Source organism: Anolis sagrei, chromosome 9 (assembly GCF_037176765.1).
Source record: "Anolis sagrei isolate rAnoSag1 chromosome 9, rAnoSag1.mat, whole genome shotgun sequence".
Classification (NCBI taxonomy): domain Eukaryota; kingdom Metazoa; phylum Chordata; class Lepidosauria; order Squamata; family Dactyloidae; genus Anolis; species Anolis sagrei.
Genome location: NC_090029.1, coordinates 18,448,288 through 18,475,866, shown reverse-complemented (window position 1 = coordinate 18,475,866; position 27,579 = coordinate 18,448,288). Strand labels below are relative to the sequence as shown.

General features: G+C 43.4%; 2 protein-coding genes across 2 annotated transcripts; one reads left to right on the top strand and one right to left on the bottom strand.

Moving 5' to 3' along the window:
* Positions 1 to 1,901: 1,901 nt before the first annotated feature.
* Positions 1,902 to 17,166, bottom strand: RASL12 (RAS like family 12). Its single transcript, XM_060755618.2, has 6 exons — positions 16,716 to 17,166; positions 14,480 to 14,604; positions 12,800 to 12,856; positions 8,980 to 9,053; positions 5,051 to 5,241; positions 1,902 to 3,495 (listed from the first exon to the last, which is right to left on the bottom strand). The coding sequence occupies exons 2-6, from the start codon at positions 14,595 to 14,597 to the stop codon at positions 3,111 to 3,113; spliced, it is 825 nt and encodes a 274-aa protein (XP_060611601.2). The 5' UTR covers positions 14,598 to 14,604; positions 16,716 to 17,166; the 3' UTR covers positions 1,902 to 3,110.
* A 5,385-nt stretch (positions 17,167 to 22,551) lies between these two features.
* Positions 22,552 to 24,510, top strand: KBTBD13 (kelch repeat and BTB domain containing 13). The gene has a single exon (XM_060755878.2). It carries the CDS (start codon positions 22,718 to 22,720, stop codon positions 24,080 to 24,082), a length of 1,365 nt encoding a protein of 454 aa, XP_060611861.2. The 5' UTR covers positions 22,552 to 22,717; the 3' UTR covers positions 24,083 to 24,510.
* Positions 24,511 to 27,579: the final 3,069 nt, after the last annotated feature.

Sequence of the window (27,579 nt, the reverse complement as noted above, 5' to 3'; positions counted from 1 at the left end):
TTCTCAACTAGTTGGTCCCCAGGTGTTTTGGTCCCCAACTCCCAGAAATCCCAGCCAGTTTACCAGCTGTTAGGATTTCTGGGAGTTGAAGGCTAAAAACATCTGGGGACTCCAGGTTGAGAACCACTGGTCTAAGCTGTAGAATTAGTGCACTTCGACACCATTTTATCTGTCTATGGATTCATGGGAGCTGTAGTTAGGTGAAGCCCCAGCACTCTTGGGTAGGTAAGTCTTAAGACCTTGCAAAACTACAACTCCAATGATTCTAGAGTATAGCAGTTCAAGTGGAAACAAACTGCATTCATTCTATAGTGCAGACTAATAATTCTCAATATGTGGGTCCCCAGGTGTTTTGGCCTACAACTCCCAGAAATCCCAGCCAGTTTACCAGCTGTTAGGATTTCTGGGAGTTGAAGGCCAAAACATCTGGGGACTCCAGGTTGAGAACCACTGGTCTAAGCTGTAGAATTAGTGCACTTTATCTGTCTATGGATTCATGGGAGCTGTAGTTAGGTGAAGCCCCAGCACTCTTGGGTAGATAAGGCTTAAGACCTTGCAAAACTACAACTCCAATTATTCTATAACATGACAGTTCAAGTGGAAACAAACTGCATTCATTCTATAGTCCAGACTAATTATTCTCAACCTGTGGATCCCCAGATGTTTTGGCCTCCAACTCCCAGAAATCCCAGCCAGTTTACCAGCTGTTAGGATTTCTGGGAGTTGAAGGCCAAAACATCTGGGGACACAGGATGAGAACCAGTGGTGTAGACAGTGACAGTGACTCTTCTTCCGCCAGAGGGCTCTGCACCCCTTCCATCCAATTCTTTCCTTACCTGTTTTTCCCCTCCAAATTCTTCCAAAAATATCGACAGATTCTGCAAAGCTTCAGGAATGTGAGCAAATGAGGCAATACAATTTATCCTTAATACAGACTCTATTTGAGATTGGGGCTGCGAAAAATACGAGAGAGGGAAATAGAATGGAAAAGGGGCTGCTGTGAATTTTCCAGGCTGTCTGGCCATGTTCCAGAAGTATTCTCTCCTGACATTTTGCCCACATCTATGGCAGGCAACCTCAGTGGTTGTGAGGTCTGTTACAAACTAGGCAAGTGATGTTGATGTTTATATATCTGTGAAATAATGTCCAGGGTGGGAGAAAAGTCTGCTTGAGGCAAGTGTGAATGTTGCAATGGGCCACCTCAAATTAGCATTCAATGGCCTTGCAACTTCAATGCCTGGCTGGTTGCTGCCTGATGGACTCCTTTATTGGGAGGTGTTAGCTGGCCATGATTGATCCATGTCTGGAATTCTCCTAAAAAAACTAAAAAAAACTCTAGAATCAGGACACTAAATAAAGAACAACACTCAAACAAGAGTGTTGTTCTTTATTTAGTGTCCTGATTCTAGAGTTTTTTTAATACCGGGAGCCAGATTTTGTTCATTTTCATTGTTTCCTCCTTTCTGTTGAAATTGTCCACCTGCTTGTGGATTTCAATTGCTTCTCTTGTTTCAAGCAGACAAGAGTTCTTTCTCCTACCCTGGACATCATTCCACAGGGATATATGTAAAGCCCACTTGCCTAGTTTCCAACAGACCTCACAACCTCTGAGGATGCCTGCCATAGATGTGGGTGAAACATCAGGAGAGAATGCTTCTGGAACACGGCCAGACAGCCCAGAAAACTCACAGAAACCCAGTGATTCTAGCCATGAAAGCCTTTGACAACACATAGAATAGAAAAGAATCCTTACTTTGGGTACAGTAGAATTAATGTAGTTTGACACCACTCGCACTACCATGGCACAACGCAATAGAATCGTGGGATTTGTAGTCTGCATCCTTTAGTAGAGAAGGCTTAAGATCTTGCACGTCAATTCCATTGAGCCACAGCAGTTGACGTAGTCTCAATTTGCTTTAATATCAAAGTGTAGATGCATCTTATGTTTGCTAGATCTGTTGACTTTAGCAGTGCAATAATTTCTAAAGAGTTGTAGATATCACATCAGATGATGAGGATGAAGATGATTATCATCAACAACAACAGAATACCTGTAGTTGTCCATCTCTGTCCTTCCTCATTAAGAACTTTTGCTATCTTAACCATCCTCTAAGCTTGTTTGTTCCCAATTTTCACCTATGAAATGTTGGTGGATGCCACCACCAGCTTGAACCACCAAGTGGCCTTCCATATTGCAGCTTAGGGTCAACATGGGAGCCATTAATCCAAGGTTGAGAGCATGGGTTCTTCTCAATGGCCACGGCACATTATCCCTTACATCCATCAGAACCAACCATAAGCCATAAGGAGAGGGACTCATGTCCATCATAACCAACCATAATGATGAAACCCAACTGTGTGTTGGGTTTCTCCTCTACAGTTTCCAAAACGGCAGAAAGCACCCCAACCAGTGGAGATATGGGCACTTTGATGGTTTAACACCAAGGACTTTTACCTGCTGCCCATTGCTCAACAGTTTGTTGAGTTTCTGCCAGTATGCTATGCTGTATTGCAAGGAATAGTCCATTGTTTGGCACAGCCAACCACTTCTGGATGGGTCCAATGGGTTGTCCAAGTTTCTTCTTCATCTATTAGCGCCTCCCCTTAAAACAGGGGTGAGGAAATTAAACCATTGAAGGTTGTTTTTGACATCTGCAAAAACCTTGGCTTTGTCAAATAGGGGTTTTTAGTCAAAGATGGCCTTCTATGCCAAGGAAAATGCCTCCAACAGTTAACATCAAGCAAGTCAACTGGTTGGCTTCTTGTTTAGAACAGAAGGACTAAAATGGATTAAGACTTCCCCAAAATGTGAGATTCTTAATCTGGGAGGTATTTTGGTGAGGAATATTTGAAAACTATGGTGATTCAAAGGAAATGGGGGAAATTGGTCATATTGTTGCCTCCCAATGGTCCTACGTCAAAGAAGTCAACTGGTTGACTCCTTGTTTTGAAAAAAGAGGGTTTCTTTTGGAGCCAAAATGAGATAGTTCTCTCCTCAAACCATGGATCTAGGGGTATTTTGGATATGCTATGATGGAGATGTAACATCTCAATGTCCTAAGGAATGCTAATGTAGTCTTATTGGCCTCTGGTGGTTGTCCATCCTGGCTTTAAAAGATCTTAAAGCCCTTCAGCAATGTCAACGTTGGCGCCTTCCTCTTGCTCTGAGCCCGTGAGGATTTGACCGTCACCAGCTTGGCTTGGGCCACAGAAGGGATTTCTTTGTAGTTCACTGTGGAAAGGGTGCTATAGGTGCAGTTGGCTACTCCTGGCTTGGCAGCCATGCTGGTTGGAGGCACGAAGTGGAGAGAAGGCTTCTCCTCAATGATGAACAAGGGCCGGACCGCCATGTTCCTCTCTCCCTCTCGCCTCACTTCACGCACGGCTTCATGGAAAACATGCTGCACCGATTCAAAATCCTGGCAGGCTGAGACTTCGTAGAAGAGAGCACCATATTTTGCAGCGACGGAGATGCCCTCAGCTTTGGTCACCTGTCTGAGGAAAGCAGATGGATGTAAACGTTCTCCTTGACTCTCAAGCAGAGCTTGAAAAAGGAAATGCTGCACATAGTTAGAATCATGGGATCATAGAATCAAAGAGTTGGAAGAGACCTCATGGGCCATCCAGTCCAACCTCATTCTGCCAAGAAGCAGGAAAATCACGTTCAATGCACCCCCGACAGATGGCCATCCAGCCTCTGTTTAAAAGCTTCCAAAGAAGGAGCCTCCACCACACTCCGGGGCAGAGAGTTCCAGTGCTGAACGGCTCTCACAGTTGCTCATGTGAGTCTCCAGATATCACCAGAGTGCAATTTCATTAGTTCCAATCAACATGACTAATGGTGAGGAATACACAAAGTCCCAGACCAACAACATCTGGAAAGTTTTCTGTCCCTAATGCAAACAATATTTGCGAATGTGTAGCTGATGTACATTATGGTTGCCACGGACAATGCCTTGTCATATCACAGGTGTTTTCAGATCTGTATGTTATCTTCAGATGTTTTAGATTTCAACTCTCATAACCTTGGCTCTGGAAGTTCAAGGGTGGAAATAATGCAGTTTGGCACCTCTTTAATTGCCAGGACTCAATGCTATGGGCCCCTGGGAGTTCTAGTTTGGTGAGGCACCAGCACTTTTTGACAGGGAAGGTGAAATATCTTCTCAAACTACAGCTCCCATGGTTCCATAACATTGACCAATCACCATTTAAGTGATGCTTAGATGCCTTCATTCTATAGTGTAGATCAGTGTTTTGCAGCTTTTTTTTTTTTTTTGCCTTCTCCAAACCTCTCTAAAACCCTGATGGCCCCACTTCTCTCCCGTAACGTTTAATTTTTATGATTCAGAAAGTGATCTAAAAGGCCATGAACTTGGTCTAAACTAGCTTCCAAAGAACATGGCATCCATGAAAGAGACAAATAAAAGAACAATTGCGTAATAGATGCACCTGAAGTCCCAAACACCTGGAGGACCAATCCTTGGGAATCACTACCTCCAATGGCTGCTGTTCCCATCTCCAATTGTCGTATCTTCTTTATGTAACATATTTGTTGGAACACAGGTTAACAAGAAAGAGTGATAAGAGGCCTGAGCTCCATGACACTTGGTAACACTACATAACATGATTTTTGTTCCTGGGTTATAAATATCATTTCCTACTTGGTTCTCTCATTAAAACATGGGGAAAGTTTGCTAAACAGTACAAACTTTGTCTTTGTGGGAGCGACGATAGCACATTTTGTCCTAGTTTTTCAATGCCTATTTCACCATAGAGTCTCAACCAATTCAACCTAGTTTGTGGCAGCCACAAAAAACGAAGTTTCTGGAGTAGAACAACTCCTTTCCAAATAAGGACAGCACAATGAAACAGGAATAAGACTTCCAAACCAGGAACAGATTTTTTTTTTTTTGCAGATTTTGTTACATAGTTTAGTCATTCCATATTCTGCCCTGACTTTTGCCTCTTGATTTGAGCATATTGTGGCAGAACCTACACTAAGAAGAGGGAGAAAAGGGAGGTTCCTTTAGGCCACTTGCTAGCTGGTTACCTGTACTGTTCCATGTCCAGCTTGTTTCCAATGAGAAGAACAGGTGCCTCATGCTGGGCATTCTTCAGGTGGAGCGCAATTATATCCAGGTACAGCTGGCTGGCCTCAAAACTCTTCCGGTTGTTGATGCTGTAGACGACGATGAAGGCGTTTGCCCAGTTGAGGTACCGCTCACAGCTCACAGGGACATCCTACCAGAGAAGAGGAATGGTCAATTGGAATGGTCAACTACATAGAAAGTTTTTGTCTCTAGGAATCACCAGCAGGAGTCTATGAACATTTGGAGGACACATCCTTAGGAATTGCTATGTCCTCCAGTAAAACACTATGGAGGACACCTCCTTGGGAATTGTTACATCCTCGAGTAAAACATTATGGAAGACATCTCCTTAGGAATTGCTACATCCTCTAGTAAAATACTATGGAGGACACCTCCTTAGGAATTGCTACGTCCTCCAGTAAAACACTATGGAGGACATCTAATTAGGAATCGCTATGTCCTCCAGTACAACACTATGGAGGACACCTCCTTAGGAATTGCTACATCCTCCAGTAAAACACTATGGAGGACACCTCCTTAGGATTCGCTATGTCCTCCAGTAAAACACTATGGAGGACATCTAATTAGGAATCGCTATGTCCTCCAGTACAACACTATGGAGGACACCTCCTTAGGAATTGCTACATCCTCCAGTAAAACACTATGGAGGACACCTCCTTAGGATTCGCTACTTCCTCCAGTAAAACACTATGGAGGACATCTCCTTAGGATTCGCTATGTCCTCCAGTAAAACACTTTGGAGGAAATCTCCTTAGGATTCGCTACTTCCTCCAATAAAACACTATGGAGGACATCTCCAGGATTCGCTACGTCCTCCAATAAAACACTATGGAGGACATCTCCTTAGGATTCGCTACTTCCTCCAGTAAAACACTATGGAGGATACCTCCTTAGGATTCGCTATGTCCTCCAGTAAAACACTATGGAGGACACCTCCTTAGGATTCGCTATGTCCTCCAGTAAAACACTATGGAGGATACCTCCTTAGGATTCGCTATGTCCTCCAGTAAAACACTATGGAGGACACCTCCTTAGGATTCGCTATGTCCTCCAGTAAAACACTTTGGAGGACACCTCCTTAGGATTCGCTATGTCCTCCAGTAAAACACTATGGAGGACATCTCCTTAGGATTCGCTACGTCCTCCAGTAAAACACTATGGAGGACATCTCCTTAGGATTCGCTACGTCCTCCAGTAAAACACTATGGAAGACACCTCCTTAGGATTCGCTACGTCCCCCAGTAAAACATTATGGAGGACATCTCCTTAGGATTCGCTACGTCCTCCAGTAAAACACTATGGAGGACACCTCCTTAGGATTCGCTATGTCCTCCAGTAAAACACTATGGAGGACATCTCCTTAGGATTCGCTACATCCTCCAGTAAAACAATATGGAGGACATCTCCTTAGGATTCGCTACGTCCTCCAGTAAAACACTATGGAGGACACCTCCTTAGGATTCGCTACGTCCTCCAGTAAAACACTATGGAAGACACCTCCTTAGGATTCAATACGTCCCCCAGTAAAACATTATGGAGGACATCTCCTTAGGATTCGCTATGTCCTCCAGTAAAACACTATGGAGGACACCTCCTTAGGATTCGCTACGTCCTCCAGTAAAACACTATGGAGGACACCTCCTTAGGATTCGCTACATCCTCCAGTAAAACAATATGGAGGACATCTCCTTAGGATTCGCTACTTCCTCCAGTAAAACACTATGGAGGACATCTCCTTAGGATTCGCTATATCCTCCAGTAAAACACTTTGGAGGAAATCTCCTTAGGATTCGCTACATCCTCCAATAAAACATTATGGAGGACATCTCCAGGATTCGCTACGTCCTCCAATAAAACACTATGGAGGACATCTCCTTAGGATTCGCTACTTCCTCCAGTAAAACACTATGGAGGATACCTCCTTAGGATTCGCTATGTCCTCCAGTAAAACACTATGGAGGACACCTCCTTAGGATTCGCTATGTCCTCCAGTAAAACACTATGGAGGATACCTCCTTAGGATTCGCTATGTCCTCCAGTAAAACACTATGGAGGACACCTCCTTAGGATTCGCTATGTCCTCCAGTAAAACACTTTGGAGGACACCTCCTTAGGATTCGCTATGTCCTCCAGTAAAACACTATGGAGGACATCTCCTTAGGATTCGCTACGTCCTCCAGTAAAACACTATGGAGGACATCTCCTTAGGATTCGCTACTTCCTCCAGTAAAACACTATGGAGGACACCTCCTTAGGATTCGCTACGTCCTCCAGTAAAACACAATGGGAGACACCTCCTTAGGATTCGCTATGTCCTCCAATAAAACACTATGGAGGACATCTCCTTAGGATTCGCTACTTCCTCCAGTAAAACACTATGGAGGACATCTCCTTAGGATTCGCTATGTCCTCCAGTAAAACACTTTGGAGGAAATCTCCTTAGGATTCGCTACATCCTCCAATAAAACACTATGGAGGACATCTCCAGGATTCGCTACGTCCTCCAATAAAACACTATGGAGGACATCTCCTTAGGATTCGCTACTTCCTCCAGTAAAACACTATGGAGGATACCTCCTTAGGATTCGCTACGTCCTCCAATAAAACACTATGGAGGACATCTCCTTAGGATTCGCTACTTCCTCCAGTAAAACACTATGGAGGATACCTCCTTAGGATTCGCTATGTCCTCCAGTAAAACACTATGGAGAACACCTTAGGAATCACTACATCCTCCAGTAAAATACTATAGTCAACAGCTGGCAAATTGGTACACATAGTTGCTCTAAAGGAGGAGCTAAAGATTCATACTGATTAAATCTGCAAATAATATCCTCCTCCTCTGCATATTTTGCATTTTTCTTTCCAAGGATTGCCTGGATCCCAAAGCAAATGGGCACATTTCTTGGCACAGCATTAAAAAGCCCATTGTAAAGATTGGACAGAGGTTGCAAAGAGCATTCCCTAAGGAGCTCTAAAAACATTGCAAGGTCAGTCCACGCCATTTGGTCACTGAGATAACCTTACAAGGCCAGCCCTGGCAAATGTCTAATGAATCCAAATTCTTTATTTTAATTAAAATGTCAGTTTCTGGCTTTAGAAGAAAGGGTAGTCTCTTCTCCTGGCTCTCCTGAAACAATCCCCTTGTCAAGATGCGCAGAGATGCACATTCCAGGACATGGAGAGATCAAAAGAAATCTAATCTGTCCAGTATCCAAAATATAATGGCACAGTTTTATATTGGACTGAGCAACTTTGCTTGGCCATTTTTCACTCCCTCCAACTGACCGTCAGCACCACTTCATGTCAATATGAAACAGGAAGCAACATAACCTCACCTCCGGTTTGGTTTTTCAGCTGTTGGGATGGATTTGATCATCGATATGAAAATGAGCCCTGATGGAGATGTGCCAATTTCACAGCAGGCCAGATTTGTTGCTGTTATGTGTTTTTACATTGTATAGGGCTCCTTTGGATTTCTTGCCTTGCCCTTCCCTTCCCCCTGGGGTTGAGAGTGTGCGACTTGTCTAAGGCCATCCATTGGGTTTCTATGGCTGAACAAGGATCCAAGCCCAGATCTCCCCTAAGTCATAGGGCTCAGAAATAATGCAGTTTGGCACCATCTAAACAGCCATGGATCACTGCAATGGAATAATAAGAGTTATAGTTTGGTAAGGCACCAGCACTCTTAGCCAGAGAAGGCCAAAGACCCTGAACAACTACATGCCAAACTACATAACTTCTATAGCATAGATGTACTCCTAACCTAAATTAAAACCATAACACCACCCTGACCCTCAATATCGGTGATGATATTTCATTTGAAATTTCAACATCTCCAAAAAGGTATTTGGAAAGCTTCTTTTACCTGGTCTGCTGTATCCATCACCTTCATCAAGACCGGCTGTTGGTCCACCACTTCTTCTGATGCATATGTGTCTTCTGCAAGACAATAATATATTTTTTTTCAAGAAGACATATGGCTCTGGAATACAACATTATTGAGATAATTGGAAACCATAAATACATAATGGACTCGAAATGCAAACCTATTGAGATGTTTAGTGGAAACCATGAACAAGGAATGGCTCTGGAGTGCAAAGCTATTGAGATATTTGATGGAAACCATAAACAAGAAATAACTCTGGAGTGCAAAGCTATTGAGATATTTGATGGAAACCATAAACAAGAAATGACTCTGGAGTGCAAAGCTATTGAGATGTTTGGTGGAAACCATAAACAAGATATGACCCTGGAGTGCAAAGCTATTGAGATATTTGGTGGAAACCATAAACAAGATATGACCCTGGAGTGAAAAGCTATTGAGATATTTGGTGGAAACCATAAACAAGGAATGGCTCTGGAGTGCAAAGCTATTGAGATGTTTGGTGGCAACCATAAACAAAGAATGGCTCTGAAGTGCAAAGCTATTGAGATGTTTGGTGGAAACTATGAACAAGAAATGACTCTGGAGTGCAAAGCTATTGAGATATTTGGTGGAAACCATGAACAAGGAATGGCTCTGGAGTGCAAAGCTATTAAGATGTTTGGTGGAAACCATAAACAAGAGATGACTCTGGAGTTCAAAGCTATTGAAATGTTTGGTGTCAAACTTAAACAAGGAATGGCTCTGGAGTGCAAAGCTTTTGAGATGTTTGGTGTCAAACTTAAACAAGAAACTACTCTGGAGTGCAAAGCTATTGAGATATTTGGTGGAAACTATGAACAAGGAATGGCTCTGGAGTGCAAAGCTATTGAGATGTTTGGTGGAAACCATAAACAAGAAATGTCTCTGGAGTGCAAAGCTATTGAGATATTTGGTGGAAACCATGAACAAGGAATGGACTCAGAGAGCAAAGCTATTTGGTGAAAGCCAAACCAAAATCCAATGTAAAATTAATTTGGGGTGAACTATCTTTAGCGAGAATTATCTCACAAACAATGGAGGTAGGTGGCTTCAGTGTAATGGATTCACCCTTGGTTTTAGGAGAAGGTTCAGGACCTTGTATGGCCCCATTAGTTTGATTAAATGCGTGTCATGGATGCCCCATCTCTGTGTTTTCTCCTGTATTGGCTGAAGAAAAATGCAAGGCAATCTTTCACCTCCCTTTGTCCCTGACCGACTTATGGCAGCCCTAGCTCTTGGCTCATTCTTCTCTCCCCGGATGCCCTCGTTAAACAGAAAACAAAGGCAGATGCATAATCCCAAATCTGGCATTGATCTAAAGCCTCTATTGTGGGAGCGGGTGTGTTCTGCCAAAAGATGAGATGAAAACTGTTGCAGGATTTCGGGTGGATTTTCAGGCAGAATGTTGTCAAAACCCACATAGAGCTGGAAGGAGGTGCAAGGACCGTGGACGTTGTTGGTCTAAATCCAGTTTGGTTTGCATGTGCATTTTGTTCTGTGTCCATTTGGTTTTTCTTTCAGTTTGGTCTACATGTATTTCACTTTGCTTGGTGGCTACTGCAATATGGGCTGCCCTTGATGTGGAGCAACTTGAAAGAGCAAATCTCTGAGCGTTTCTTCACCAACATACTCTGACCAAAGGGCCATCCGTTCCATTAGCATGTCCTCAGGTGCATCTACATTGTCAAATGAATCCTGTTTGACTCTAGGTGAGCTGTCATGACTTAATGCTATGGAATTCTAGGAGGTGTAGTTTTATAAGGCCTTTAGACTTCCCTGCCAAGGAGGGTTGGCGCCTCTCCAAACTACAACTCCCAGGATCCCACAGCATTGAGCTGTGGCAGTTCAAGTGGTGTCAGACTTTGTTTGTGGGATTAACATAACTCACAAACCACATAACGAACTGATGCCAAATTTGGACACTACACCCCTAACACAACAATGAGTGACCACTTGTAAAAACACAGAAAAACACAGCAGAAGAGACTTAAAAAGCCAAAAAACAAAAAATGCATTACAACACATGCACAAAACCACATATATACACAAACACACATATATACACATATACACAAATATACACACACATATACACATACAAAACACATATACACGGACTGGGCCATAGCACACATGTGCAAAACCACATATATACACAAACACACATATATACATACATACACAAATATATACACACACATATACACATATATACACACACAAAACACATATACACAGACTGGGCCGCAGCATGCATGCGCAAAACCACATATATACACAAACACACATATATACATATACACAAATATATATGCACACACATATACACACATATATACACACAAAACACATATACACAGACTGGGCCATAGCACGCATGTGCAAAACCACATATATACACAAACACACATATATACACACATACACAAATATATACACACACAAAACATATACACAGACTGGGTCACAGCAACACGTGGCAGGGGATGGCTAGTTTAATCTAAATTGGAACCGTTGAAGGCTTTCATGACCAGAATCAATGGGTTGCTGTGAGTTTTCCGGGCTGCATGGCCAAGTTCCAGAAGCATTGTCTCCTGACATTTCACCCACATTTATGGCAGGCATCCTCAGGACCCCTCAACCTCTGAGCATGCCTGCCATAGATATGGGTGAAACGTCAGGAGACAATGCTTCTGGAACATGACCATACAGCCCAGAAAACTCACAACAACCCATAAATTGGGACCCTTTTCTTCATTTAACATGGATTTTGTTGTCCACGTCCCACACTCCATGCAGGGTTGAAAAGGCAGCCTTAGAAATGAAAACTTTGGAGGAAATCTCCCTCCCTGCCTTTCAAACCTATCATGTTTTTCCATCTCTGCCTCTCTTGGTATGAGCTCTAAATCTGGCACTTTGTTTTTGAAACAGTGGAAAAACAACGCTGCAATGCAGAAACGCCAATAACTTAAAAATACTCAGGGACATTTCCGGCCAAGTTCTCTCCTTTCCCCAGGAGGCTGGCACAGCGGTTGCAGGCATCCAATGCTCCACCAAAAACACAGGCCTGCTTTTTTTTCTTACTGCACCTCATCTCCCCATTATATGCCCAAAATGCGGCTAAATACGGCCCATTGGTGGCAATTGGGGGCAGGGTCTTTCCAGGCTCCCTTTTGTATCATTTTTAGGGCTGTTGGGATGAAAATGACCATACTTGGAGGACACATCTTGTGTAAGACATGTCACAGCATTCTTCTAGGATGCGGAACAATGACTTCAAACTATAAGAAAGGAGATTCCATCTGAACATTAGGAAGAACTTCCTGACTGTGAGAACTGTTCAACGGTGGAACTCTCTGCTGCCCAGGAGTGTGGTGGAGGCTTCTTCTTTGGAGGCTTTTAAACAGAGGCTGGATGGCCATCTGTCAGGGGTGCTTTGAATGCAATTTTCCTGCTTCTTGGCAGGGGGTTGGACTGGATGGCCCATGAGGTCTCTTCCAACTCTATGATTCTATGATTTCGTTCTGATTGCCCCAACAGGCAATAAGCTGAAGAGAACCAACCACTCTGAATCTGTGCACAAGTCTACAAGCAACACACTCATATTAGGAAAGACTCTCCCAAAACATCAAAACCCAACCCTCACTAAAATCAGAGGTGACATCCAAATCTGGATAAACAAGACAGTGCAGCCTTCCAGACGTTGGGAGAGATTTGGCCCCGTAATCTGTAACTGTTTACAATCAGAAGCAAAAGGTTGAACAAAGCAATGAAACGTTACCTAGGTTGGGATCATATTCGCTTATAAACCTCTTAGTTAGAAACTTCACTGTCAGCGCTGCAAGAAAGAAAGAGAAAAGAGCACAAGTTGGTTACTCTTGGTGAACACTCATGCAAGGGCAAGATATTAAACTAATATCCTGGGAGTTGTAGTTTTACTAAGGACCCCTCTACACCAGTGGTTCTCAACCTGTGGGTCCCCAGATGTTTTGGCCTTCAACTCCCAGAAATCCTAACAGGTGGTAAACTGGCTGGGATTTCTGGGAGTTGTAGGCCAAAACACCTGGGGACCCACAGGTTGAGAACCACTGCTCTACACTCTAGAATGAATGCAGTTTGACACCACTTTACCTCTCATGGCTCAATAATAATAATAATAATAATAATAATCTTTATTTATACCCCACCACCATCTTCCCGATGGGGACTCGGGGCAGCTTACATGAGACCAAGCCCAAACAACAAATTACAACAGAGTAAAACCGAAAATGCAAACCGAAAATGCAAACAATAAACAACAACATCATAATTACATAAAACATGTGAATACATAACAATATAAAATTACAATAAGCACAAACACAATGACAATGCTATGGAATCCTCGGATGTGCAGTTTGGTGAAGCCCAAGCATAAGACCTTGTAAAACTACAGCTCTCTCATTTTTAATGTCTGTCCTGCAGGATTTCTATTTCCCTTATTCTCTTACCTTTTCACTCCTTCATCTCCTTCTAAGATTTATCTCTAAACTTATACAGTATTCTCTGATTACAGCTTTGCTTGCATCCCATATTACCATATCTTTAGTTACTTGTCCTCTGTCATTAGTCTACATGTATTGTGTCTTCCTGAGTCATATGTGCATCTATTAAAGTCAGGTTCTCCTTCAAATAAATCATGTTCCCTTATGTTTCACTTTCTATTGTTATATCACCTTGATACTAATTCCAGATTATAGTCTCCCACACAGTACAATTCCCCTTGTGCAAACTTATCTACCTTTTTATATACATTTTGATTTGGGGCATATATATACACACCAGAGTAATTCTATTTTTTTCTTCCTGTTTTCCCCTTTATCATTATCCTTCTTACATTTTTCCTTTGGAAGTATATCGTATTTTTAATTTAAATCACCACACCACTTGCATTATTTGTACCTCTCAATTCAAATATAGAAATCATGGTTCTGGGACCAGGCCTTTGGACAGCAGGCATGACAGCACTTTGGAGGTTGGACAGGACTGGAAATTGTTATATGGCTGATAATAATGTTTTAATTTGTTTTTAACTTACTGTTTTATTTACTGTTTTAAATTTTTGCTATATATATGTTATAATTGTTTTGTGCATTGTAGCATCGAATTATTGCCTGTGTAAGCCGCTCTGAGTCCCCCCCCCCCCCCCCCCGGGAGGTTGAGAAAGGCAGGGTAGAAATGTTGGAAAGAAAGAAATAAGTAAATAAGTGGTGTCAAACCGCACTCATTCTGCAGTGTAGATGCACTGAGGACATTGCCAAAACAGCCGGAAAAGTGGGACAAATGTAATGTCATCTTCAGGGCTGAACTTGGGAAAGAGGGATGGGTGGAAGCTACGGACATATTTCTGTAAGCCTCCAAAGTCCCATAGACACCCCCTAATTACATGCATGCAGACATACACAAATGCACATCTCCTGACCTGATTTTCCCGACCCTCGGCATCCTAAGATGGCCACATTGCATTCTGGGACCTGGCTGGAGAGATGGCGGTCATGAACACAAGGAGCTGGCCGAGATTTTCCAAACATGGAGGACATCTTCAGACTGAATGAATGCAAATACATCAATAAACATAAGTCAAAACAAACCCTCCCCAAAGATCTTAGACAGGCCCCTACATTGGCAGTCTTCAGAAAGAACTTGAAGACCTGGCTATTCCGATGTGCCTTCCCAGAATAGGAAATCTCCACTACCAAGTCCCAGAAGCACTTTATTAGAATTAAGACTGCTGCACATTGCACACTGCAATTGCCCTATAAGCCTTATATACCACCTGTGACATCAGCACTTTTAATCCTGTACCCATTACTCTGGCCCGGCCCAGTTCTATTGTGTCTTAGTGTATTGTTTATTGCTTGTTGTTTATATTGCTTTAATTGTTTTTAATTTGCCTTATGTTTTGTATTGTTATATTGTGTGTTGAGGCCTTGGCCTTTGTAAGCAGCATCGAGTCCTTCGGGAGATGCTAGCGGGGTACAAATAAAGTTTAATAATAATAATAATAATAATAATAATAATTATTATTATTATTATGTGAATATGTTCACTATTCGCTGTTCATTTGTCTTGGGGTTTTCTACAGCTGACGCCACAATGTAGAGTTACAGCCCGTTGACATCAATGCCCGATGGCAACCCGAAGAATTTCAGAGTCAACGATGATCTCCCATCTAGGTACTGACCAGGGCTGACCTTGCTTAGCTTCCAAGCTCAGAAGGGATCCAACGCATGTAGGGTTTTCAAGCCCCACACAGGTAATTGGGTAAAGCTTCTTTGTGCTTAGGTGCATTTGTGTCTCCTTTTGACATAAGGTGACTCCATAAATTGTATAGGATTGTCTTGAATGAATGCTTAGAGGTGTTTTGTTGGTTTCTTCTTCTAAAATAGAGCCTACAACACCTGGCAATCCTTCTGCCTGGATAAAACAAGAACCTGACTCAAGATAGATAGAGAAATAGATTGAAATCTACTTTTTAATTTATATTTTAAATACATTTAGCCACAGGATTGCATCCCAATTGAAGACAGGATTCTGCACATCTCCAGAAACACTCTAAACCAGTGGTTCTTAACCTGTGGGCCACGAGGATGAAAATCTGGGCCGTGAGCCTCCTTCCTCTTTATTTATTTTATTTTATTTCTGCTCCTTTCGTGCTGCCTGCCACTTCTTTTCTCTCGCTCCCTTGGATAGACCACATCAGCTCTAGATTATTAAATATGGTTTTCTGTGGGTGAGCAGATTGTGACTACGGGATGACATGTGTTCTGTATCAGAAACTAGAGCTGATGTGGTCTATCCAATGCAATTTTCTGAATCAGCACCCCAAATAACCAAGCCGAATCTAAAGTTGACCAAAAACTGATTTGTAACCCTTTGGGTACTAATGTTAGAGACTGGTCCCTGGTCAAAAAAAAAAAGTTGGGAACCACTGCTCTAAACCAATTAAATAAATACTCTTGAATAAACCAAATCAATCAGTCAATCTATCTGATTAGTCCCCATTCCCCATAGACTGTCAATGGGGAACAGAGACAACCAAGGGACAAAATCAATGAGAAACCACAACTGTTGGGTCTTTGGCTGCCTTTGTTGCCTTTCCAAAACCTCCCTTTTGCTTCCAGACACAAATCACTGGGAACCATAGATTCACCTGAATTTCCTCACCTACGTTTGGACTGTTGTGGGTGAATCAAGATTTCCATGGACCAGATCCTTTGCCAAAGTTTAACCACTTATATTTAAAAGGAAGGCCATGTTAGGGGTTTGCTCTGATTTACAAAGCACCTTTTGCAAGGTTTTAGCCTGAACTTTAACAGAGCTCTCCAAGGTGCTGAACCGGCTCTGTTTGCCAAGGTCTGGCACCTTAGATAACGCCTTTAAAGTTTGGGTTTGGATTTAGAGCAGTGGTTCTCAACCTGTGGGTCCCCAAACGTTTTGGCCTTCAACTCCCAGAAATTTTAAGAGCTGGTAAATTGGATGGGATTTCTGGGAGTTGTAGGCCAAAACACCTGGGGACCCACAGGTTGAGAACCATTGATTTAGAGCTGATTCCTGGTCCAGCAACATGGAAAAGGAAGCACCATAACTCTTAGAGTTCAACACAACATGCCAAAGTTTTGCCAATGGGAAAGAGATCACATAAGAGATCTACTCACCTTTAAATTAGAGTTGAAGCGAGGACCAGAATAGCCTGCGAGAGGAAGCCAGCAGAAATATTTTTGCAAAGCCTTTAAAAGCCTTTAGAGCTCCATGTCCCAGTCTTGTCCTCCTTTCTATCAATCTCCTAAAATCTTGCAGCAAGGAAGGAGCCAGCAAAGCAAATGAAGAGGTTTTCAGTGTCTCTGGGGCGCTCTTTCCCCGCTGCGTCACTGCGGGTCCCTTGAATGAATGAGGCACAGAGGAAGGCTCTGGTTCCCTACTTCCTTTTGCCAGCTGAGCCTTTGCCAAGCGCCTTGTAAGGAAAGCTCCCAATGCCGCTCCTGCCTCTCGCTTGGCCTCCGATGGACAGAGTTTTCCATCAGCAAAGGGCAGCAGGGAGGGAGAGGCCTTGCCTTCGGGACAAGGGACAAAAACATGCGCCGCAATGCTCCGAGGAGAGGAAATCATTTTTCTTGGCATCCTTCCGAAACCAAAATAACCACAGAAGAGCCGTTGCATGCCTCTTTTTGCAACCTGATGCAAGACAGAAATGGGGTGCCGAAGGATTTGGTCCTGGGCCCAGTTCTGTTCAGCATCTTTATTAATGACTTGGAGGAACGTTTAGAGCAGGGGTCCTCAAACTAAGGCCCGGGGGCTGGATACGGCCCTCCAAGGTCATTTACCCAGCCCTTGTTCAGGGTCAACCTAAGTCTGAAATGACTTGAAAGCACACAACAACAACAAAAACAACAAAAACAGTCCTATCTCATCAGCCAAAAGCAGGCCCACACTTCCCATTGAAATACTAATGAGTTTATATTTGTTAAAATTGTGCTTCATTTTAGTTATTGTATTGTTTTAACGTGTTTTTGGCACTACAAATAAGGCATGTGCAGTGTGCATTCATGTTTTCTTCCAATTATAATCCGGCCCTCCAACAGTTTGAAAGGCTGTGACCTGGCCCTCTATTTAAAACGTTTGAGGACCCCTGGTTTAGAGGGTGGGTAGATCAAGTTTGCAGATGGCAGCAAATCAGGGGAAGAGTGAATCCTCCGGGAGATGGAATCCGGATCCAAAATGAGCTTCACAGATTAGAGAGATGAATGGCCAAAACTAACAAAACGAATCCCAACAAGGAGAAATGTAGGATACTTCACTGAGGCAGAGAAAAGGAAATGCACAGAGGCAGGATGGGAGGGAAAGGCCTTGCCTTTGGGACGCCTGGCTTGAAAGCAGAGTGAAAGGGATCTTGGAGTCTTTGTGGACAACAAGTTGAACATGAGCCAACAATGTCAATGCATCAAAAGGAGTATAAAAGTGTCTAGATCGAGGGAAGACATGATGCCTCTCTGTTCTGCTTTGGATAGACCTCATTACCTGAAACACTGTGTCCAATTTTGGGCAACACAGTTTAAAAGAGAGACCGACTCTAAGCTGGAAGGTGTCCAGAGAGAGAGGGAGACTGAAAGGATCAAAGGTCTGGAGACCATGAACAATCCCTATGAGGAATGTTTTAAAGAGCTAGGTACATTTAGCCCACAGAAGAGAAGGTTGAGAGGAGACATGAGAGCCATGTATCAATATCTGAAAGAGTGCCACAAGGAAGAGGGGACACTAGGACTCAGTGCAATAGGTTCAAATGACAGGGAAGAAGATCCCACCTGAATATTAGGAAGAATTTCCTGACTGTATGAACTGTTCAACAGTGGAACTCCTTTCCTTGGAGTCTGTTGGAGGCTCATTTGGAGGCTTTAAAACAGAGGTTGGATGGCCATCTGTTGGGGGTATTTTGATGGTGCTTTTCCTGCCTGGCAAAAGGGAGTTGGACTAAATGGCCCTTTGGGTCTCTTCTAACTCTATGATTCTATGGGAAGTGGGCAAAGTGTGCATCTTTGACCCAAATTCCCAGCATTTCTGCAGTCTCAGAGCAGATGGAGGTGCAATCCAGAAACATTGCCCCTGCTTTACAGAAATGGAAAAGCCTCAATAGAATGCAATTCTATGCTCGTTTTGTTCTCATAGGTAGCAATTCCATTCCTAATGTAAAAGGAGTTCTGTATTTGAAAATTGTGCTCTTCACAGTTTTGGACTTATTCATGCAGAATTTGGACATGATGGGGTTGTGTTGCACAGAAAGCAGCATTTTCTGCCCAGAAAGTAATATTTAATAATATGTATTACAATATAATGGTATAGTACAATATAGAAATATATAATAATGATATTATACTGTAATAATATAATATATTGTGTGTGTGTGTGTATAGTAAGCCACTCTGAGTCCCCTTTGGGGTGAGACGGACAGCATATAAATGTAGTAAAATAAATAAATTTCCAATGCAGTGACTTTGCATATAAAAGGTCTCAGGTTGAGCCTTCAGTCCATCTTTTCCCCATCTAGATGCTTCTCCAGTAGTGGGTTGCTGTGGGTTTTCCGGGCTGTAAGGCCATGTACCAGAAGCATTCTCTCCTGGCGCTTCTCCTATAAGTTGGACTAGAAACCCCATCATCCTTTCCTCCTCAAATCCAAACAGGAAGGCTCTGTTTCAAACCAGTGAAAGCATTCTGTCTGCAGAGGAGTAAAACTGCGCTGCTATCTATGCTTACGCAAATGGTATTTGGCGTCCTACATCTTGCCACTTTGTTTTTCCCCAACAGAAAGAAGGATTATGTTCATGTAATGCAGTGAACAATGGGGTGTTGTCAAAATGGCAACTCCAAGGAGATAAAACAAGGAGGCAGCAGGGCAGGCTAAAGAAAAGACAACGTCTCCAAACACACCATTAATTTGAGAGTCTTGTGACCACAAGTCTTGTAGGTGAACTATAAATCCCAGCAACTACAACTACCAAATGACGAAATCAAAAATTTTTGAGTGAAGGACATACATTGGGTTGTTAGGTGTATGTTGTCCAAATTTGGTGTCAATTGGCCAACTGTTAATCCCACAAACGAACATTACATTTTTATTTATATAGATTTGGAAAGTCCAGTCATTTAGAGAAATATCTCTTTTCTCTTGCAATGGCTGGGAAAGCTGCTTTAGTTTTCCACATTGCAAACAAGGACAGCTGTATGGTGCATAATATGACAAGGTGAGCAAGGATGAAACATGATATTCTAAGATTTGCAGATTAGGAAATCGTATTTTGACTTCTCCCCAGAGAACTGCAAATCCCAGCGCTCCATGGGACAAAGCAGCCAAGTGGAACCCATGTGCTTTCACTGGGCATGATGTTGGGGCGTATTTCCCAGCTGTAACATCCAGATGCACGTTCTGTACTTTGCCCCCATCCCTTGGGATTCGACAGGATGTGAGCAACACATACTTGGACGCTTTGACTCCTTGCACTATGTTTATTTCGGCTTTCGCTGCATCACAATGGGCTTTGGGCAGCTCTATAGAGAGGGTGCAGCAATCACATAAACCCAAGCACTACTTGAGCAAAGGCTTGCCATACGCAGAGTTGGATTATTAGAGTTCAATCGGTGCTGATGTGCTCAGCAAATCTGCAAATGACATTACATTGGGAGGGATAGCAAACACCCTGAAGGACAGAATCAGGATCCAAAATGAGCTTTGCAGATGAGAGAGCTGGTGGACCAAAACTAACCAAATTAAGGTTCTTGTGGGTTTTTTTGGGCTATAGGGCCATGTTCTAGAGGCATTTCTCCTGACGTTTCGCCTGCATCTATGGCAAGCATCCTCAGAGGTAGTGAGGTCTGTTGGAATTAGGACAATGGGTCTATATATCTGTGGAATGGCTAGGGTGGGGCAAAGAGCTCTTCTCTGCTGGAGCTAGGTGGGAATGTTCGAACTGACCACCTTCATTAGCATTTGAAGACCTGGCTGAGCCTGGGAAAATCTTTAGTTGAGAGGTGTTAAGATGTGCCTGGTGTTAAGATGTGCCTTCGACAATACATTAACCAAATTAATTTCAGCATTTTGTATGGTGCTACACTTTGGCAATAAAAAATGGAGTACACAGGTATAGGATGGGGGTCTGGTTTGAAAACAGTATGTATGAAAGGCATCTAGAAACCCCAAATCCCTAAAGGAATTGTTTAGCATGGAGAAGAGAAGGATATGATAGCCATGTTAATTTAAATATATGAAAGGATGTTATTTAAAATGGAGACAGCCTGTTTACTGCTGGTTTAGAGACTAGGATACAGTGGAGCAATGGATTCAAACTGCAGGAAAAGAGATTCCACCTAAATGTTTGGAAGCAATAGATGCCCTTTGAGGTTTCCTTCCAAGTCTCTGATTCTTGGAATGTATGCAAAATTATTCCTCTCATTGCCATTTATGACCCATCCCTGCAGATACCACTCTTGAACATGCATGATGCTCCTGTGCACATGCTCTTATAGATTCACAGTGTGAGAAGGCACCCCAATAGTCATTCGGATTGTGCATTCGGGGTAAACCTTGACCCGTTTTGTGTCCTGGCTTTCGTTTAGGAGCCTCCCAAAATCGGGAGGGCAGATATCTGTTTTTGCTCTGGGGTGCCAAAAGATCTGTTTTCTATCAGACCATTATGGGTGGAAGGGCTCCCCGGGCTCCCCTTCCCATCATTTTAGGCATCTAGAGGAGAGGCACTCAGCTGCAGACAGACACACACTTTAAGGAGGCTTCTTACCTGTTTCTTACTCTAGAAGAGGTGTTTGGCTGCAGGCAGGCATGTGTGCTTTCTGGGCCTGATTGGCACACAAACTTTCCAAGGCAAGGAGGCAAGTTTACTCCAGAGGAAGCGCTCAGGTGTAGGCAGGTGTGCACTTTCTGGGCCTACACATGGCATGCACTTTCCAAAAGAAGGAGGCAAGTTCTCTTACTCCAGAGGAGGCCTTTGGCCGCAGGCAGACGTGTGTGCTTTCTGGGCTTGCATGGCGCACACACACTCTTTCTAAGACAAGGAGGCTACTCACAAAAAGCAGGCAAGGAGCTGGGATTGGCTCCCGCTTGCTTTTATGTTGAGCTGATTTTTGTGCCAGGAGGGGCCTTCCTTTTATGTGCTCCCAAAGGTAACGAAAGTAACGAAAGAATGGATGAAACGAAAGTAAATGGTTCCGCCCACAACCCTACTGTTTGCTGCTGGTTTAGAGACTAGGATACAATGAAGCAATAGATTGAAACTGCAGGAAAAGAAATTCCACCTAAATGTTAGGAAGGACTACATGCCCTTTGAGGTTCCCTCCCAGCTCTATGATTCTAGAAATGTATGCAATTGTTCCTCTCATTGCACACACCACTCTTGAACCTGTGTGCATGCTCATATGTGTTCATGCAGTTGCATCTAATAGATTCATAGCATGGAAAAGCAGCCCAATGGTCATCTGGAGAAGGAAAAACAGATAACTTGCTTCCTTTTCTTTCACAATGACAACATGAATATTCTTTATTTTTCTCTTACTGTCAACATTTTGTATGTTTCCTGAGCAACTGGGTCAAAATGCAAGTGATTGGGTTGCAGTGAAGTTGTGGGATTGAATATACTTTCCTTTTTTGGAGGTCTTTAAACAGAGGTTGGACGGGCCTCTTTCGGGAGGGCTTTAGTCATATATTCCTGCATGGAAGGATGGAGTTGGGTGAGCCAACCCATGATCCAATCAGAGTGTCCTTTTCATTGGTGTCCCACATTGCCCCCTAGAGGGTGAGAAGGGGGTCTTCCTCCCCTCACCTCTGACTGAAAGCGACCTCCCTTGACCTCCCTCGTCCTGTCTGACACTTCTTTATTTAAGCTGCAATTCTGCACTGAAGCCCAGCAACACCGCTGAGATCAGTTTGCAAATTGCCTTTGGAGAGGGACTGCTCTCATTGCCGGCTGCCCTGGTCACATGGACCCCCTGCTATCTTTAGAAGCAGGCATTTATATTGCAGAGTTTGCAGCTTCTGCGCAGCTCTTGAGCAGATACAGAAACGAATCCATGCCGATACATCTCAAGGGTCTTCCTATTCGCAGGTGATCAAAAGAGAATGAAGACATCCTGGCAATGAGAGGCTGTCCTTGACTCCACCATGCAGTCCATACAGCTTGCTGAAAGAGTCCGAATCCACTTGGAAGAAGAGTATTTCTCTGTGGACAAGGCCCTTCTGGTGGACCACAGTGAATACTTCCGGGCACTTTTCCAATCGGGCATGAGGGAGAGCAACCAGGAAGAGATCCAGATCCGAGATCTAAGTGCCATGGGGTTTTCTATCATGTTGAAGATCCTGGAGGGGAGTTTTCCGGTGCTGAGCTGTGAGGAGAACCTCAAAGCGGTGGAGTGTGCCTCCTTCCTACAGGTCAAAGCCATGGCCAAGTACTTGATTGCCTCCATCAATTCCGACAACTGCATTATTCTCTACCAAGCTGCGGCCATGTTCGGCCTCCTGGACCTCTTCCACAGTGCGGCGCTGTACATCAGAGACAGTTATGCGGACCTGGAGGAGTATCTGGACTGCCTCTCTCCAGATCTTCTCGATTACATCGAGTCACTGGTACCCAGCACGTTTGTGGCGGTGGGAGCACACACACCCACTTTTGAGTTCTTGGAGGACCTCTCACGAACCATCTGCTACCTGAATGAGGAGGACAACACCTGGAGGACCCTTTCCTGCATGCCACTGACCGCCAGCACATTCCTGGCAGGCATGGCCACCCTGGACAACAAGATTTACATTGTGGGAGGTACCTATGGCCACAACAAGCAGGTGGTGGACCAAAGCTTTTGCTATGACCCAGTGACGAATGTCTGGAGTGAGTTCCCCAGCCCTCAGCAGCTCCGCTATGACGTCACGTTGACAGCCCAAGAGGACTATCTCTATGCCATTGGCGGGGAGTTTGAGAAGATGCCACTCAAATCCGTGGAGAAGTTCAACATGTCTACCAACACATGGAGCTTCGTCTCAGACCTGCCACAGCCAGCGACCTCAGTACCGTGCACCCAAGCTATGGGGCACATCTTTGTTTGCTTGTGGAAGCCACTGGACACCACTATCATCTATGAGTATGAGACGCAGAAGGATGAATGGCTTCCCATCTCAACCCTCAACAGGTCTCAGAGTTATGGCCACTGCATGGTGGCCCACCGGAACAACCTCTACATCATGCGCAACGGGCCTTTTGACGACTTCCTGCGCTGCGTGATGGATTGCTACAACCTGACCACCAAGCAGTGGTCCTCCTTGCCTGGCCAGTATGTGAATAGCAAGGGGGCCCTCTTCACAGCGGTCATCAAAGGGGACATTGTTTACACAGTCAACAAGATGGCCACCCAGATCTACACAATAGAGGACAACACATGGAAATCCAAAAAAGAGAGAGCAGGCTTTCCAAGAAGCGGTTCTTTGCAAACCTTCCTCCTCCGGCTTCCAAGAGCAGACCACAGCATTGCAACATAGATAATCTCCTGTCTCCTATGGGTTGCTCAGAGGGCGACATCTTCTCTGGGTTCTGGATATTTCACTTTTGTTTATTCTTTTGTGGGGCTTCGGAGATTACGGCCAAAGTGGGCCCAGGATTATGAAATTCCCTTGGTTCAAATGCTCCTTGTACCTTTTGAAGCAACATAACCTAGTTGTAGGAGTGGTGTTGAAAGCCATCACAGAGTAGCTCTTGTAGCTGGTTTTGCAGACCTTGAGCCATGGATTTGTCATATAATCTATTTGCTACAACCAAATATGCCCTTCAAATAGCCTAATGCAGTAGGCCGCCCACTTTCATTAGGGTTAGGTCCTCCATGAAAGTTGGAAAACTGCAGATAAAAGTCCACTTTTTAACCTGTTGGAATAACAAATCTCTCTAATGAATCTTGAAGGATTCTGGTCAATGTGCTAAGCAGAGTGAGGAACAATGGAAGTTGTAGTCCAACGGGGTCTGTTGGGCTTGATGGTTCCCATGTCTGGTTCAGGTTCATCCATAGGTGAACAGAAGGATGTTCCTTCCTCTTTACTCATTTTGATGCCAACATAAGAAGTAGCTTTACATTGAGTCAGATCTTTGGTTGGTTAATATTGTCCACACGGACCAACAGTAGATCTTTCTGGTTTCAGATTTTTTTTTTTTCATGTCAGGAGCAACTTGAGAAACTGAAAATTGTTTCTGGTGTGAGAGAATTGGTCGTCTGCAAGGATGTTGCCCAGGGGGCACCTGGATGTTCTGATGTTTTACCATCCTTGTGGGAGGCTTCTTTTATGTCCCCACATGGTGAGCTGGAGCTGACAGAGGGAGCTCAACCCACTCTCCCCGGATTCGAACCACTGACCTATTGGTCAGGAAGTCCTGCTGGCACAAGGGTTTAACCCATTGCACCAGCAGAGGCACTGGTTTCAGATGAATATTATATCCAACTCTACTGGAGATGCTGGGGATACCTTTTGGCGATTCAAAAGGTATACAGTACTGGACTCTATCCTGATTTCCTGTGTTGAAGGTTGAGTGCCCTTTAATTCCAAACTGGCATTAATATCCAGGCAGTCCCCGAGTTACAAACATCCAACTTACAAATGACCATAGTCGAGAACAGGGATGAAACAACAGGAAGTGAGAGAAACCTACCTTTAGGAAGGGAAATCCACTCCTGCAAGAGTTATTATCATGGGGAAAAGTGACCTCCATTGAAGCTTTGTTACCAATCCTTGTTTCACAACAAGCTAATTTTTTGGAAATCTAATTCTCACCAGGATAGAAAGTGAGGTGAAATCTTCTGAAAAGGGGTGCAGGCAGCAAACAAATGTCACAGGAGTGTAAATCCCTTCCCTATGCTATCTGAAGCGCATATATATACTTGCTGACCAAAAGGTCACAGGTTTGAATCCAGGGAGCGGCATGAGCTCCTGCTATTGGCCCCAGCTTCTGCCAACCTAGCAGTTCTAAAACATGCAAATGTGAATAGATTAATAGGTAACACTCCAACAGGAAGGTAATGATATTCCATGCAGCCATGCTGGCCACATGACCTTGGAGGTGTCCACGGACAATGCCGTCTCTTCTGCTTAGAAATGGAGATTCCCAGAGTCGGCTTAGAAATTGAGAGTCCCAGAGTCGGACATTACTGGACTTAATGTCAGGGGAAAACCTTTACCAGATAGATAGATAGATAGATAGATAGATAGATAGATAGATAGATAGATAGATAGATTAAAACTGTACCTATTCTGACTTATGAACAAATTCAGCTTAAGAACAAACCTACAGAACTTGTCTTGTTCATAACCTGGGGACTGCCTGTATACTGTTTTTGGAAGAGGGAATATTTAAAGCCAGTAGATATGTTATAGACTGATGTGTGATATGTTTAAATCAGTGGGTTGCTGTGAATTTTCCAGACTGTCTGGCCATGTTCCAGAAGCATTATCTCCTGACATTTCGCCCACATCAGTGGCAGGCATCTTCAGAGCTTGAAAGGTCTGTTGGAAACTAGGCAAGTGAGGTTTACATATCTGTGGAATAATGTCCAGGGTGGGAGAAGAAAAAAAACTCTTGTCTGGTGGGGGCAAGTCTGAATGTTGCAATTGGCAACCTTGATTGACATTTAATGGCCTTGCAGCTTCAAAGCCTGGCTGCTTCCTGCCCGGGGGAATCCTTTGTTGGAAGGTGTTAGCTGGCCCTGATTGTTTCCTGTCTGGATTTCCACTGTTTTCTGAGTGTTGCTCTTTATTTGCTGTCCTGATTTTAGAGTTTTTTTAATACTGGTAGTCAGATTGTGTTCATTTTCGTGGTTTCTTCCTTTCTGTTGAAGTTGTCCACAGAATTTCAACAGAAATGTATTTTGTGTGTGTATATATATATATGTATATATGTATATATATATATATTGCCCTAAAATGACCCACAAGTTCATCAAGTATGTGTCCTGTTGAACCAAAAGAGACTGAGAACCAGTCTGAAGACAGATAAGCAATACTGTTTCTGATATAAATAAATGCATCTCCATACAACTTATTTGGGGTCGTTTCCTTGCATCTGAACCTTGATATGTTTGAATGGTGAGGATAAGGAGGGTGCCTGTTCATAGGTTTGATATTCCCAGCAATTCTGTTTGAGACAGGCTAAAAATAGTTGGAGAATTTGTGGCTCCATAACAAACATGGGCTGACTCAGATCCTAGACTGCGTTTGCTGAGATAGAATTGGAGAAAACATTTCTTTTTCTGCACTAAATGATGCTGATCTCATTCCAGATGGTGCTGTTTTAATGCCGACGGTTAAGTCTTCCCAGCCGCAAACAAGACAGCAAGCCACAAGCCCTGCTTTTTTGTTTTTGTAACTTTATACACTAGGATTCATTTCCGAGAGAAATAGCAGAATGAGGATGATCTAATAGCAAAACATTAAAAGCTAAATCAAACCTAATCAAATTGCTCACCTTTGGGTTAAGATAGCTTGGCTGTTAAATAACACTGTGTAACAAAATCTGAAAAATGATCTGTTCCTGGTTTGGAAGTCTTATTCCTGTTTAATTGTGTGGTACTTACTTTGAAAGTAGTTGTTCTACTCCAGAAACTTTGCTTTTGTGGTTGCCACAAACTAGGTTGAATTAGTTGAGACTCGATTATTGATATATTGATTGTGTCAGAAGTGAATTGAAGGTACAGTTATAATGTATTTAAAACCATAAAGTTTAAAAACTTGGCATTATACTAAATGTCCTTCGATGAGAAGATGAACACTTGGAGCTCCTCTGGTGTTGCTGAAAGAAGGTCCTCCATTATGCATGTGGCAGGAAACATATCTCATTGTAGTCAATAATCAGTGGTTTGCTTTTCTCCACACTCACACCCCATGAGCTCCACTTTTGGGCCCCATTTCTTAAGGCTGGCTCTGCATCTTGTTGTGCCAGCCTGTTCAGCACCTTCCAAGTTGCCCAGGCTTCTGTGTACCCAGGAGGGAGTCCAGTC